The following is a 12,432-nucleotide window of genomic DNA, read 5'->3' on the forward strand; positions in this document are numbered from 1 at the left end:
TGTGCCCTGTGCTGCCATGCTGCAGCTTCTGTGTGCCAGAGGGGCCGCAGTGGCCCAGGAGCAGTGTCCAGTGCCAGGGCAAAGCGCTGGGCCCCGAGATTTGAGTGCAGCACGAGGTGCCCTGCGTGTGCCCAGGCTGCAGAGGAGGCAGCTGAGCTGCAGGTGCCCAGCTCAGAGGCACAAGAGGAGCAGGGCTGCTCTGCCCGTGCTGCCCAGGCATGGCTGGGCAGCTGGAGCCGGGGCTCAGGTCTGGCTGCGGGAGCTCAGCACAGCTGCCCAGAGCCCCACAGAGCCCAGGGCCACGCTCAGCTCCTGGGGCCATCAGCCCTTGCCTTCACTTACCTACAATGGGCAAGAAGCCCACGCACAGGGCACTCCACATGGCCAGGCCTGCTCTGGGTGGCCTCTCTCCACCTTCTGTCTGCCTGCACAGCAGATCTGCCCACAGCTGCCCTGCGTGGGCCTCTGTCACTGCTCCCAGGCCCAGTCCCTGCTGGTCCCTCCCTCTGCCTATGACAACAGTCATAGAGGGGGAGAGGTGGGGCAGGAGGAGCAGAACTTGAAGCTCTCAGTGCCCTCCTGAGTGTCTCTCCCCCTGTGTGGAGCAGTAACAGACTGTTTGTTGGGCAGAAAGCACTGTGGTAGGCTAAAGGTGTCCTGTTTCTGCAGGACTGTCCTGGCCTTTCTCCCAGGAAGTCTTGCTGGCTGCTGCTGGGACTTTGGAGCTGACCAGGACGGCTGTCAGCTTGTCCTTCCCCTGGCCCCCTGGCCCTGGCTCTGCTGAGCTGCTGCTCCCACATGGGATGCCCCAGGATCTCAGCTCGGCTTGGCCAGGGCACCCCTAATCCCAAGTGCTCTTCACCCTTCTCCCTGCACTCTGGCCCAGCACCCAGTGATGGCACTTCTCCAGCTGCCTCCTCCTGTCAAAGCCCTCCCCGACCCCTGTTCTGCAGCAAAGGCAGCCCAGGACTCTGCAGGGACCAGGATGCTCAGCAGAGCCAGGACACTCCCTGCCCTGTGTCCTCCTGCTCAGCAGGAACCCAGGGTTCTCCCTGTGGCCACAGGAGGGGACAACTCTGAGCCCTGGCAGTGGCATTGTCCTGACTGCCACCACCCATCTGGGGAGCATTGCCCACTCCACATAATCCCACTATATACTGAATCCATTCCCTTCTCTATTTCTGAGTATTTGAGATCTCCAGGACAGGGGTGGGAAAGAGGAGTTGGAGAGGGTAAAGGAGCCCAGTGAGAATGGAGGCTTAAGGCTGGGGACAGAAGCAGTGGGATGCAGGCCCAGGGGAAAGCAGGTTGTCCTGGGACACATGGGGCTGCTCCAGCATGTCAGTGGTTACCCTGAGATTAGCTCTACTGTTTAGAGGATGGTGCTAATAGTGCCAATGATTTAGTACCTGTACATGGGTCATGCACTTAGGAGTTGGATCCTTAGTGATCATTGTGGGTCCCTTCCAATTCACAATATTCTGTGATCCTGTGATATGCCAAGTTCCCTAGAGACCCAAGCCCATGAAACATTGGTCTGGTTTGGAGAAAAAGAGACTGAGGGACTGCTTCATCCTTCTCTCAGCTTGGCGAGGAGGGGAAATGGAGTGGGATGTTCTCCCTGGTATGCAGTGATAGGATGTGGGAATGGTTCAGAGCTGCATGAGAGGAGGTTAAGTGTGGATTCTAGGAAGCGTTTCTTTATTGAGGGTGGTCAAACATTGGAACAGGTGTCCTGAAGAGTTGGTCAATGCCCCCATCCTAGACAGTATGCAAAAGGAATTTAAACAACACCAAAGCAGTGAAGGAATAAGTTTTTTATTTGTTTGAGGGCTGGAATTGTCAGGCAGTTTGACTAGGTGGAAGTTGTAGCTTTTTTCCAATTGCAGCAGTTTTTTCTCCCCTCTCCCTGCTCTTCTCCTCACCTCTGCAAGCCCCCAGGACAAATGAGACCCCATTTCCCTGACCCCAGGCACAGCCCACTCACTGACTCTCCCCTTGCATGGACTGGGACCCATGTGAGCATGCAGGAGGGGAGGAAGGGGAGAAAGCTGATGAAATTCAGGCACACCCCAAGTGTCTCTCACTGGGGTCCCTCCAGAGAGCAATAATAGAGTGCACTATCCCCCAGCTCCAGCCCGCTGATGGTCAGTGTCCCAGAGCTCTCATCAGTCCAGCAGGAAAACCTCCTGTGGGCAAAAAGGGCTGTGTGGCTGTAGGAGACTCCACAGCCCTGGCACTGCAGCAGGTACTGCAGGGGTTCACCAGGACACTGCCAACACCAGGCCATGTAAATATAAGGGGCATTGGCGCTGTAAGTGCAATGGAGGGTCCCAGTGCTCCCTGCTGGCCCCCACACTGCACAGCTTGTTGCTTGGATCTCATCACCTTGAAATGCATCTGAAAGAAAAGCAGGCCATTGCATCACTGCTTTACTCTCACTGGTGCAAGGAGATGGCCCCCAAAAGGGTCACAGGAAGCTGGCAAAGGTGTTGGCAAAGCCCAGGTGCTTTGTGTGCTCCACTTGAGAGGGGACCAAGGAAGGCTGAGTGGGACTGGAGCCAGGCAGTCACCAGGCTGACTGGATGACAGAAAAACCTGGAACCTCCTCTACAGAATAGAGCATTGCAATTGGGGACTCAGGAGAAGGAAAGCCTCAGTGTTGGGAAAGGAGCTCTTGATGAAAGACCAGGATCACTGGTGAAGCATGAGGATGGCACCTGATTTCTTAAGAACAGCCCTGAACCACTTTGGAATTCAAATTCACCATCTCCAAATTTCATGGGCGCTGAGCCAGACCCGAGCTGGTTTGTGTTAAAGCCCAGCTGGGTTTCCTGCTGCTGTGTGAACAGCGCAGAAGTAGCGGGCAGAGTCACGGGGCTGCAGGGTCAGCAGGGAGAGATAAACCTCGGACCGGGAATTGTCCCGGGAAATCTTGGCCCGGCCCTGCTGTGACTGGTGAAAATAAAAAACTCTGGAATCATAAGTAATAACGGACACCCACTCCAGCCGGCCTCCGGGGGACTGACGATACCAGAAAATTGCATAATCCTTAAAGGTGAAGCCAGAGCCGCGGCAGGAGAGGGTGACGGAGTCCCCGGGCACTCGCAGCCCTCCGCCGGCCTCCTGCAGCCTCAGCTGTGCCCAGAGCCCTGCGGAGGGAGAGCGCAGGAATCGGGCAGGGCCCGACCGCGGACCGAGGGCGTTGTCCCGGTGCCCTGGTACCCACAGCCCAGCACAGCCAAAGCTGCCAGCCCCGGCCCACAGGCCCTGTCCCTGAGTCTGTGCCAGCCTTTGCCCGTGTTCCCTGCTCTACCTCTGCTCCTGTCCTTTCCCCAGCCTCTGTTCTTGTCCCTGTCCCTGTTGGCGTTCCTGCTCCAGCCTGTCCCTGTCGCTGTCCCTCGTTCCCCGGCCGGGCTCGCCGCCCTCCCCGCCCGGCTCTCACCTGCCGGCCACAAGGCCAAGGCCAAGGCGAGCAGCCCCGGCCCCGGCCCGGCCAACATCGCTGCCGGCCCCGGCCCCGCGGCAGCCGCACAGGAGCCGAGCGGAGCCGCGCTCGGGCCGCTGCCGCCCGGCCCCGCCTCGCCGGGGCAGCGCCGGTGCCTCCGCCCGCCCCGGCACACCGCCCCGGGCCCGGGACAAGGGGCGGCTCAGGAAGGAACGAGAGAGCGGCGTGCGAGCCTTTATTGTCTCTTTCCGAGCAAAGAGCGTTAGAAGCATGAGGCTCTTGAACCTCTTGCTCAGCCGTGCTCAGAGGCCGTTTTTGTTTCTCTCACTGTCTCCCAGTGAGTGGCTGGGGTTGGGCGGTAAGCTGGGATGGGACACAGCAGCCCCATATTGCCAACTGAGCACAGCACAATTCCACTCGTTAATACTTGCTTCTCAGAAATAAAACTCATGCAAAAGATGAAATGGGATATTTGGAGGGATTATCTTTGTCTTCTCGAGGCATCATTCTGTGAGAGAAAGACCATTTATTCCTGGAAATTGTTAAAAACCTGGCTATTGGTGGAGAAGGAGGGCATAAATTCTTTATTTCTCTTGTATTGTGGACTTAGCTTTGTTTTCCATCTGTTGAAGTGGAACATCTCTCCAAGATAAAAAGGCTGTCAGAGCTGGCCCTGTTCACCATGGAGAAGCAGAAGCTGATTGGGGTTGTCATAAGTGCACAAAAACACGAGGACATGGCCAGGCTCTGCTCAGTGATGCCCATTGACAAGACAATACTTCATGAACACAAACAGAAAATCACAAGAGGGTCTGACTGAACTTTAGAGAGAAATGCTTTCTCACAGTGTGAGGGTGCCCAACCCCTGGCACAGGCTGCTCAGGCACTTCCTGGGGTCTCCGTACTTGGAGATGTTCACAGAGTGTTTGGTCATGACACTGGGGAAGTGGAGCCTGTGGAGAACCGAGGCAGGAGAAGGTTGATGCTGAAGGACAGCAACTCTTGTGAAGGAGCCATGGTGGAGCCATTAGACTGCAGACTGGGAGAGGAAGGGAACAAGAAGCAGTAGGGACAAATATGAGTGATTAATTATTGAGAAATGATCTCACACCTGATTTCCTGCTGTCTCTTTGCTTTTTGGAGAGAAGAGGCAGAGAATTCAGGAATGCAGCTTTAAGGATGAGCCTGGCAGCAAACAGGGATAAAGTGGGAGCAAGGCATTTTGTAATTGCTCACAATTCTACTCTTAATCAAATTGGCAATAAATCAGAAGCCCTGCAGTGTGCAGTACAGGCCAGAAGTACCTGTGGTGCACAGCGATGGCACCTGACTTCTTGGAAAGAGCCTTGAGACCCATTGGCTCTGTCCCCTGGCAACTCTCACCTTCCCGACATCTACGGCAACTTCTGCCAGGCCCCGGAAGGTTTGTGTTAAAGCTCATCTGCATTTCCCGTTCCCGTGTGACGGCACAGAAGTACCGGGCAGAGTCCTGAGCTTGCAGGGAGTGCAGAGAGAGAAAAGCTTCGGATCGGGGGTTGTCCCGGGAAATCTTGGCCCGACCCTTCACGGCTGCCCTATAATCCACTACAGTGCCCGTGGGGGAGCTGATAAAGGACACCCACTCCAGCCGGCCTCCGGGGGTCTGACGGTACCAGAAAATATAATAATCCTTGAAGGTGAAGCCGGATCCATGGCAGGAGAGGGAGACTGAGTCCCCAGGTGCTCGCAGCCCTCCGCCGGCCTCCTGCAGCCTCAGCTGTGCCCAGAGCCCTGCGGAGGGAGAGCGCAGGAATCGGGCAGGGCCCGACCGCGGACCGAGGGCGTTGTCCCGGTGTCCGGTGCCCACAGCCTTGCGGAGAGAGAGCGCAGGCAAAGTGCGCACTGCACCAGAGCCCGAGGCTGTTTCTCTGCCCTGCTGATGTCCCTGGTCCAAACACAGCTACATTCCCACCTCGCTTCTCCAGGGGAAACACCCGTAACCGGGATCATGCCCTGCGAGCCCTGCCGGGGCTGAGCCTGACGCCGAAATTGCAGACGAACCCGCGGGCAGAGCCTGTCCCTGACCCTTCCGCTGTCTCTGCTCCTGCAGATGCAGCTGCCCAAGTCCCTGTCCCTGCGCCTTCCCTTCACCCAGCCTGTCCCTGTCGCTGTCCCTCGTTCCCCGGCCGGGCTCGCCGCCCTCCCCGCCCGGCTCTCACCTGCCGGCCACAAGGCCAAGGCCAAGGCGAGCAGCCCCGGCCCCGGCCCGGCCAACATCGCTGCCGGCCCCGGCCCCGCGGCAGCCGCACAGGAGCCGAGCGGAGCCGCGCTCGGGCCGCTGCCGCCCGGCCCCGCCTCGCCGGGGCAGCGCCGGTGCCTCCGCCCGCCCCGGCACACCGCCCCGGGCCCGGGACAAGGGACAAGGGGCGGACTCAGGAGAACGGGGGCTCGGCGAGGGTCGCTGGCAGCTGCGGAGGCAGAGGAGCAGAGGTGCCCCGGGAGATGAAGGCTGCTGTCCCGGGGCTACCAGCGGTCCCGGTTTCTTGCTCTGTGAGTCCTTTCAAAAATGTCGAGTCCTCCATACTTCTGAGAAAACCCTGCCAAAATTGTAAATACTACAATTGTATAGAACATCAGCAGGCTGGGAATCTGTGCAGTCTTGTGTGTCCTGAGTGGTGGGGTTTCCAGCATCATCTCACACGTAATATTTCCTAACTTCCTATCACCTTTCCTGGGATGTTAATAAAATAATTCTCTATTCTGTGAGGTTCATGCAATACTTTCTAGCTTTAGACAGATGCAGCATCCCATAAGGCAAAATTTCATGCAGCAGGGAGGGTCTTCAGGAATTCAAGGAAGGGGAATAGTCTGGAGAAAGGAGGCTCTCAATAACCTTTGAATGATCATGGTGTTTTGGGGAGGTATCCTAGGACTGCTGGAGGAAAGAAAATGTCACTGCTATCTGCAAGAAGGACAAGAAAGAGGACCCAGGGAGCTTCCCTCAAGCCCTGAGAGGCTGATGGAGCATCTAATCCTGGAAATACTTTCAAGGCACATTAAGGACAAGAATGTTTGCAGGACATACCAAGGGGAACTCATACTTGACAGACTTGATCATGAACTTCTCTGCTGAAATGATTGGATTTGTAGGTGAGAGCAGAGCAGCGTGTATTGCTTACCTTGACTGTAGGAAGGCTTTCAACACTATCCTTCAAAATAAGGTCCTCCTAAGAGAAGCGGATGAAGTCTTAACTGAGTGAGTAGATGGTGATCTGGACAGAACAGTGGACAGACAGAGGATCCCTAAGAATTGTGGTCAGTGGCATGAAGGCTAGTTGGAAATCAGTTTCTAGCAAGGCACCCCAGGGGTCAGTGTTGGGTCTAGCCCTGTTTAGCATCTTTAGCCATGATCTGGAAGATTGAAATAAAGATGAACCCCAGCAAATTCTTTAATGAACCAAGAGTAGTAGGAGGGGCTGCTACACAGCAGGGTTGTGCTGCCACCCAGAGGGACCTCAGCAGGCTGGAGAGATGGAACCTGAGGCAGCTCAAAAAGCTGTGATAAAATTAATTTATTTTTTTTTTACAGTATTGCTGATGGCAGAGGCAGGGGAATGTATTAGCTGTTGCTCAATAGTGCTCACAGAACATCAAGGTCTTCTCTGATTTGCATACTTCCCCAACAGTGAGTAGGTTTGGGATGGACAAGATGCTGAGAGGAGAAACAGCCAGGACAGGTGATGCCGAATTAGCAGAGGATTTTTCCATACAGTAATACATCATTTTCAGAACTAATACTGAGAGAAAGGAGGAGGAAAGGGACTTTTTGGAGTTATGGCATATGGCACCCCCAGTGCAGCCTCACAGTGTGAGAATAACCAAGCACCGGTGCAGGTTGTCCAGGCCCCTTGTGGAGTCTCCATGCTTGGAGAAAGTCACAAACTGTTTTGTCATGGCCTGAGGGAAGTGGAGCCTGTGGAGAAGTCAGGCTAGAGCTGCTTGATTCAGCAGGAGCCATATGAGAACTGTAGGAATTTACCCCTTTCCCACCGTGCCTTTTGGACAGAAGAGGGAGACAAATCAGGAATGCAGGATTGAAGGCAAACCTTCGGCAGGACCAAGGTGTTTTACAGCTTTTTGATGTTGTTGTCACTCACAATTCTACTCTGTTTTAATTTGGCAATAAACTAGAATCCTGGCAGTGTGCACTTAAAGCCAGGAACACCTGCCCTTGATCTGACTCCTTGGGAACACACCTGAGACCCATCAACTCCAGGCTCCTGGTGGCTCTCTCACCTTCCTGACATCTAACACAGCCCGTGGCAGGTCCCAGCAGGTTTGTGTTACAGCCCAGCTGGCTTTCCCGTTGCTGTGTGAATGGCACAGAAGTAGCGGGCAGAGTCATTGAGGTGCAGAGCCACCAAAACCAGAGATGACTGAGACTGGTAATTATCCCGTGAGGCTGTGGCCCGACCCTTCACGGCTGCCCCGTATGTCTTTAAATCGCCCCAGCTGCTGATAAAGGACACCCACTCCAGCCGGCCTCCGGGGGACTGACGGTACCAGAAAATATAATAATCCTCGAAGGTGAAGCCGGATCCACGGCAGAAGAGGATGACGAAGTCCCCGGGCGCTCGCAGCCCTCCGCCGGCCTCCTGCAGCCTCAGCTGTGCCCAGAGCCCTGCGGAGGGAGAGCGCAGGAATCGGGCAGGGCCCGACCGCGAACCGAGGGCGTTGTCCCGGTGCCCTGGTACCCACAGCCCAGCACAGCCAAAGCTGCCAGCCCCGACCCACAGCCCCTGTCCCTGAGTCTGTGCCAGCCTTTGCCCGTGTTCCCTGCCCTACCTCTGCTCCTGTCCTTTCCCCAGCCTCTGTTCTTGTCCCTGTCCCTGTTGGCGCTCCTGCTCCAGCCTGTCCCTGTCGCTGTCCCTCGTTCCCCCGGCCGGGCTCGCCGCCCTCCCCGCCCGGCTCTCACCTGCCGGCCACAAGGCCAAGGCCAAGGCGAGCAGCCCCGGCCCCGGCCCGGCCAACATCGCTGCCGGCCCCGGCCCCGCGGCAGCCGCACAGGAGCCGAGCGGAGCCGCGCTCGGGCCGCTGCCGCCCGGCCCCGCCTCGCCGGCGCAGCGCCGGTGCCTTCGCCCGCCCCGGCACACCGCCCCGGGCCCGGGACAAGGGACAAGGGGCGGGCACGGGGCTTGCTTGTGGGCAAAGTCTGGAAACCACTACCTTCACTCGACTCTCTTGCCCTACTACACTGCTTCCCTCCGCACCCCAGAGCTCCCCACTGCACCCCCACAAGCCCTGCATCATTCTTCCCATGTCTTGCATCCTATTCTTGCCGGTTTTTCCTGCTGGCCTGTATGGCTGCCCTGTGGACGACATCGGGCTATGCCTGCTGGGACTTCCACGTAGGGAAAACAGGAGAGGAACAATGGGACATGGATGTAGGGAGATGGTGGGGCTGCACAGACCTGCTTGAGCTCTCAGGAACAACATCTCCTTGTCATCCTTCCTAGAGTGGGAAATAATCCCAGATACATTAGAGTCTGCAAACTAGAACTGCTGTGAATTCACAAACCCCAACTTGCCCCACATTTTCCTGCCAGTATCCTTGTTGCTCCTGCCTGACCCACCTTCACCCCATGCTATGCTGCAGTCAGCCTTTGCCATTCATCTGACTTCTGAACCTAAAAGCTGAGGGTTGATAAAGAGAAACCAGTCAAATTTCCAGGGCACCCTCAGTGTCTTTTACTGTTGTTCTATCCAGGACACAAAAAGCTATCCCTTGTGTCCCAGCAGTATAGTGATGCCCAGTGTACTGCAGATGTTTCCTGGTGGGAAAACCTCTTGTGAGTAACAGGACCACCGTGGCTCCAGGAGCGCTCCTCATAGAATAGGCCAAGCTGAGTTCTGCTGTGGCCCTCAGATGCCTAAACCAACTTTCCTTTGAGTTTCCAACTCTACCAAACAGTGAACCCAATCCAGAAAAACTCCTGTCATGATCATTATCTTCATTTTTGTCTTCATCAATTTTCATTATCTGATGATCTCAAAGCACTGTATTAAATATACCAAACCTCTTGCCTCATGAACTGCAGTGCTGTTGGTTGCTTAGGTATTTCATAGTTTTAGAAGCTTTTCTCTTCATTGGTATTTTCCAAAGTAGCAGACTTGATGCTGGTTGGGTGTGGGAGGATCTCACCATTTAACCATGTGCAGCACAGAGAAGGTGACTCTGCCCATGCTGGAGCCATTAAGGTAAAAACTGCTTTTGTCTTCTTTGGCTGCTTTGCAAAGAGGAGCAAGATGAGGGTCTGTGATCCATTGGGTTCTTGTGTCAAGGGCTAGGGCTTGCCAGGAGCAAAGCACAGATGTGGATCCCCTGGCTCTGCCCACAGCTTGGTCAAGGCTTTGGACAGAATGCCCCAGCAGCACTGGATCCTGCAGTGTCAGCTCCCTGGAAGTGCAATTGGATGTTACATCCAGATATGGTGATTGTTTTCATGAGGGATGTATGAGGAAGTAAGAAAAATAATGTTTCGTCTCATCTGCAAAGAGTCCCATGGTCCTGCCTGAGTCACTGCTCTGAATACCTCTGCACAGATGGAGACTTTGAGAAAAATAGGCAGGAGTTGGGATGGGAAAAGTTGCAAAGGCTGATATAAGGAGAGGATTATTTCAGGCATGAAAACACAGGTGAGGCTGGAGGATGTAGAGTCTCACCCCTCCTGTGCTGTTGGTGACACAGATTTTGTACGAACGGAAATTTGGCTTAGCTTAAGGTGGAGCCTCACACCGCAGTAATAAATCGCAGTGTCCTGAAGAGAGACTTTTGCTATTTCTAAGGGGGCTGTGTTATTTTTGTAGACCACCATAGAGAATTGGCCGCTGCGGTACTTGTCATTCCCTGTGGTTTTGTGTGCTTGCAGGAGAAATGTCAGAGTATGTCCCAGGAACTGGCGGTACCAGAAGAAGTTCAGGTTGGTAACACTCTGCTTAGCGGTGAACTGACAAGGAAGAACCACTTGCTGTCCAACTTTGACTTGCACCTCAGAGAAGAATTGTTTCAGGGGATCACCTCCAACAAGACCTGCAACACAGGCATAAATGTGTCTGCAGAGAAGTTCGCTTCCTTCTCTCACTTCCTCTGTTAAAACTGCCCCAATCTTTTCTGTTTTTCCAAAGAAATGGAAGTTAAGATATCTACATCCATCCCCCTTCCATATTTCTCCCTGACCTCATGTTCTTGTTGGTAGACACCTCTAAATAACTTACTAAAAATCATGAGAGACAACAGGAAGGACACGAATACACCCACCTGACTGGATTAGCAGGACACACGCTGGCACAGCCATGGTGAAGATCATTTTTCCCAGCTCAAGAATCCTTTTCCTTCACAAGACTCTCAGCACCCAGCAGAACACTCTTGGTAGCACCACGAAAAGGCACCACCCTGCAGAGAGAGTGCAGCACATGTGTGACACAGTCACACCTCTGCAGCATGGAGGGCTGGAGAGAGGCCCATACACCTTTTGCCTTTTCTTGTCTCCACAGCAGAGAATGGACAGTCTCAGTGTTTCCTGTGCTTTTCCTTGGGTTTCCTTCTTGGTTCACAGCATTTACTGTGTGAGCAAACCTCTCTGCCTCGCTGCAGAGTGTCTGCTTTTGTGTGCTCCTTGATGGTAGGCAGGCTTCTAAAAGCACAACAGCTCCTCAGAGCTGCATCAGAGCATTCAAGGCTCTGGGAAACACAGGTGTCATGTTCTTTTCAAAGAGTTTTGGGTTTCTCTTCATTTCACCTCTGATATTTTGAGAGCAGTTGTTCAGTGTTTCTCCACACATGACAACTGAGACAAGGGAGGAAGCTGAGTGGTGGGGAAAGGGTATTTTAATGGGTGAACACATAATTTTCTAAAATAAGGTGATGGAGTCCTGGTTCCAATGGGTTGGCTTAGTGCTGGCTGGAGGAGGGCAAACTGAGGGCCTGGTGAGGAGAAGGCATCTGCAGTCCCATCCACAGTGCAGTTCTATACCTGTGCAATGCGTGGGGGCAGGACTTGGAGCTTTCCAGCCACTGTTGGCACAGTGAAAAGGAAAGGGACTGAGATGGGGACAGAGACAGTGAAAAGGAAAGGGACTGAGATGGGGACAGAGACAGGAGGCAAACCCTGGTGTGTGGATCTGGTGAGCAGAGAAGTGCCAAAGATTAGCTCCTGAGCATCACCTCTTTCCCTCTCCAGCCTCCTGGCAAATCCTGAGCTTTTGCTCTTTCTCATTTTGGTGCATACTCTGACTAAAATAGAGAGAGAGATCTTCACTGCTGGGCATCTGATTCTGCAGCAATGTACTTTTTATCAGCCGAGGCTGCAAGGTGAGGGTGGCCCTGTAAATCAAAGACCCTCAGCTGAAATCTGCCCAGGTGGTGCACATCCCCTGGCCAAAGCAGCCACTTCTCTTTGAGAACCCAGTGATGCCCAGAAGGTGCACAGGCTCACTGGTGCCTGATGACCCACAGCACCAGTGATTTCAGTGCAAGGTGCAGATGTTTGTGACACTGCCCAGCCAATGTCAGCACTTTGAAAGCTACAGTGGGAAGGAGCTGGTGCCTATGGGAGGGCAGTAAGGTACTCATGTTTCCTTCTTTGGACACAGGAGCATTGTCCTGCACCTGAGGAGGAACAACCCCACGTACCAGTACATGCTGGGAACTGCCCAGCTGTTAAGCAGATTCGAAGAAAACAGCCTGGGGGGTTCTGCTGGATACCATAGTGACAATGAGGCAGGAATCCTCCCTGGCCTCCAAGAAGAAACTCATAAGGCAAACCCTATCCTTTAGCAGCTGTGTCTTGTGCTGGTGAGGAACACAGACAAGACTTCCAGCTATGGGATTGCACTCTAAATAGTCCCACTCCAAATTAAGATAAGAATCCAAACTGTTATGAAGACATCCTCATTGGGGCCTGAAATCAGGAGGAAAATTGAGCTTTGCAGGTGCAGGATAGAGA

The 12,432-nt window shown here is 54.3% G+C and overlaps 3 gene segments (V, D, J or C); all 3 read right to left on the reverse strand.

The window, feature by feature from the left end:
- Nucleotides 1-686: 686 nt before the first annotated feature.
- LOC146765161 (Ig heavy chain V region 6.96-like) lies at nt 687-4,238 on the reverse strand. The segment is given in 2 exon segments: nt 687-3,152; nt 3,446-4,238. Coding segments are annotated over 2 exon segments (396 nt in total).
- A 107-nt stretch (nt 4,239-4,345) lies between these two features.
- On the reverse strand, nt 4,346-5,764 carry LOC146765162 (Ig heavy chain V region C3-like). The segment is given in 3 exon segments: nt 4,346-4,487; nt 5,071-5,218; nt 5,647-5,764. Coding segments are annotated over 3 exon segments (315 nt in total).
- Nucleotides 5,765-5,904: 140 nt separating this feature from the next.
- Nucleotides 5,905-10,147, reverse strand: LOC144247452 (Ig heavy chain V region 6.96-like). The segment is given in 2 exon segments: nt 5,905-8,108; nt 8,403-10,147. Coding segments are annotated over 2 exon segments (396 nt in total).
- Between the last annotated feature and the right edge of the window lie 2,285 nt (nt 10,148-12,432).

The sequence above is a fragment of the Lonchura striata genome, chromosome 27 (genome assembly GCF_050655825.1).
Source record: "Lonchura striata isolate lonStrDom1 chromosome 27, ASM5065582v1, whole genome shotgun sequence".
Taxonomy (NCBI): domain Eukaryota; kingdom Metazoa; phylum Chordata; class Aves; order Passeriformes; family Estrildidae; genus Lonchura; species Lonchura striata.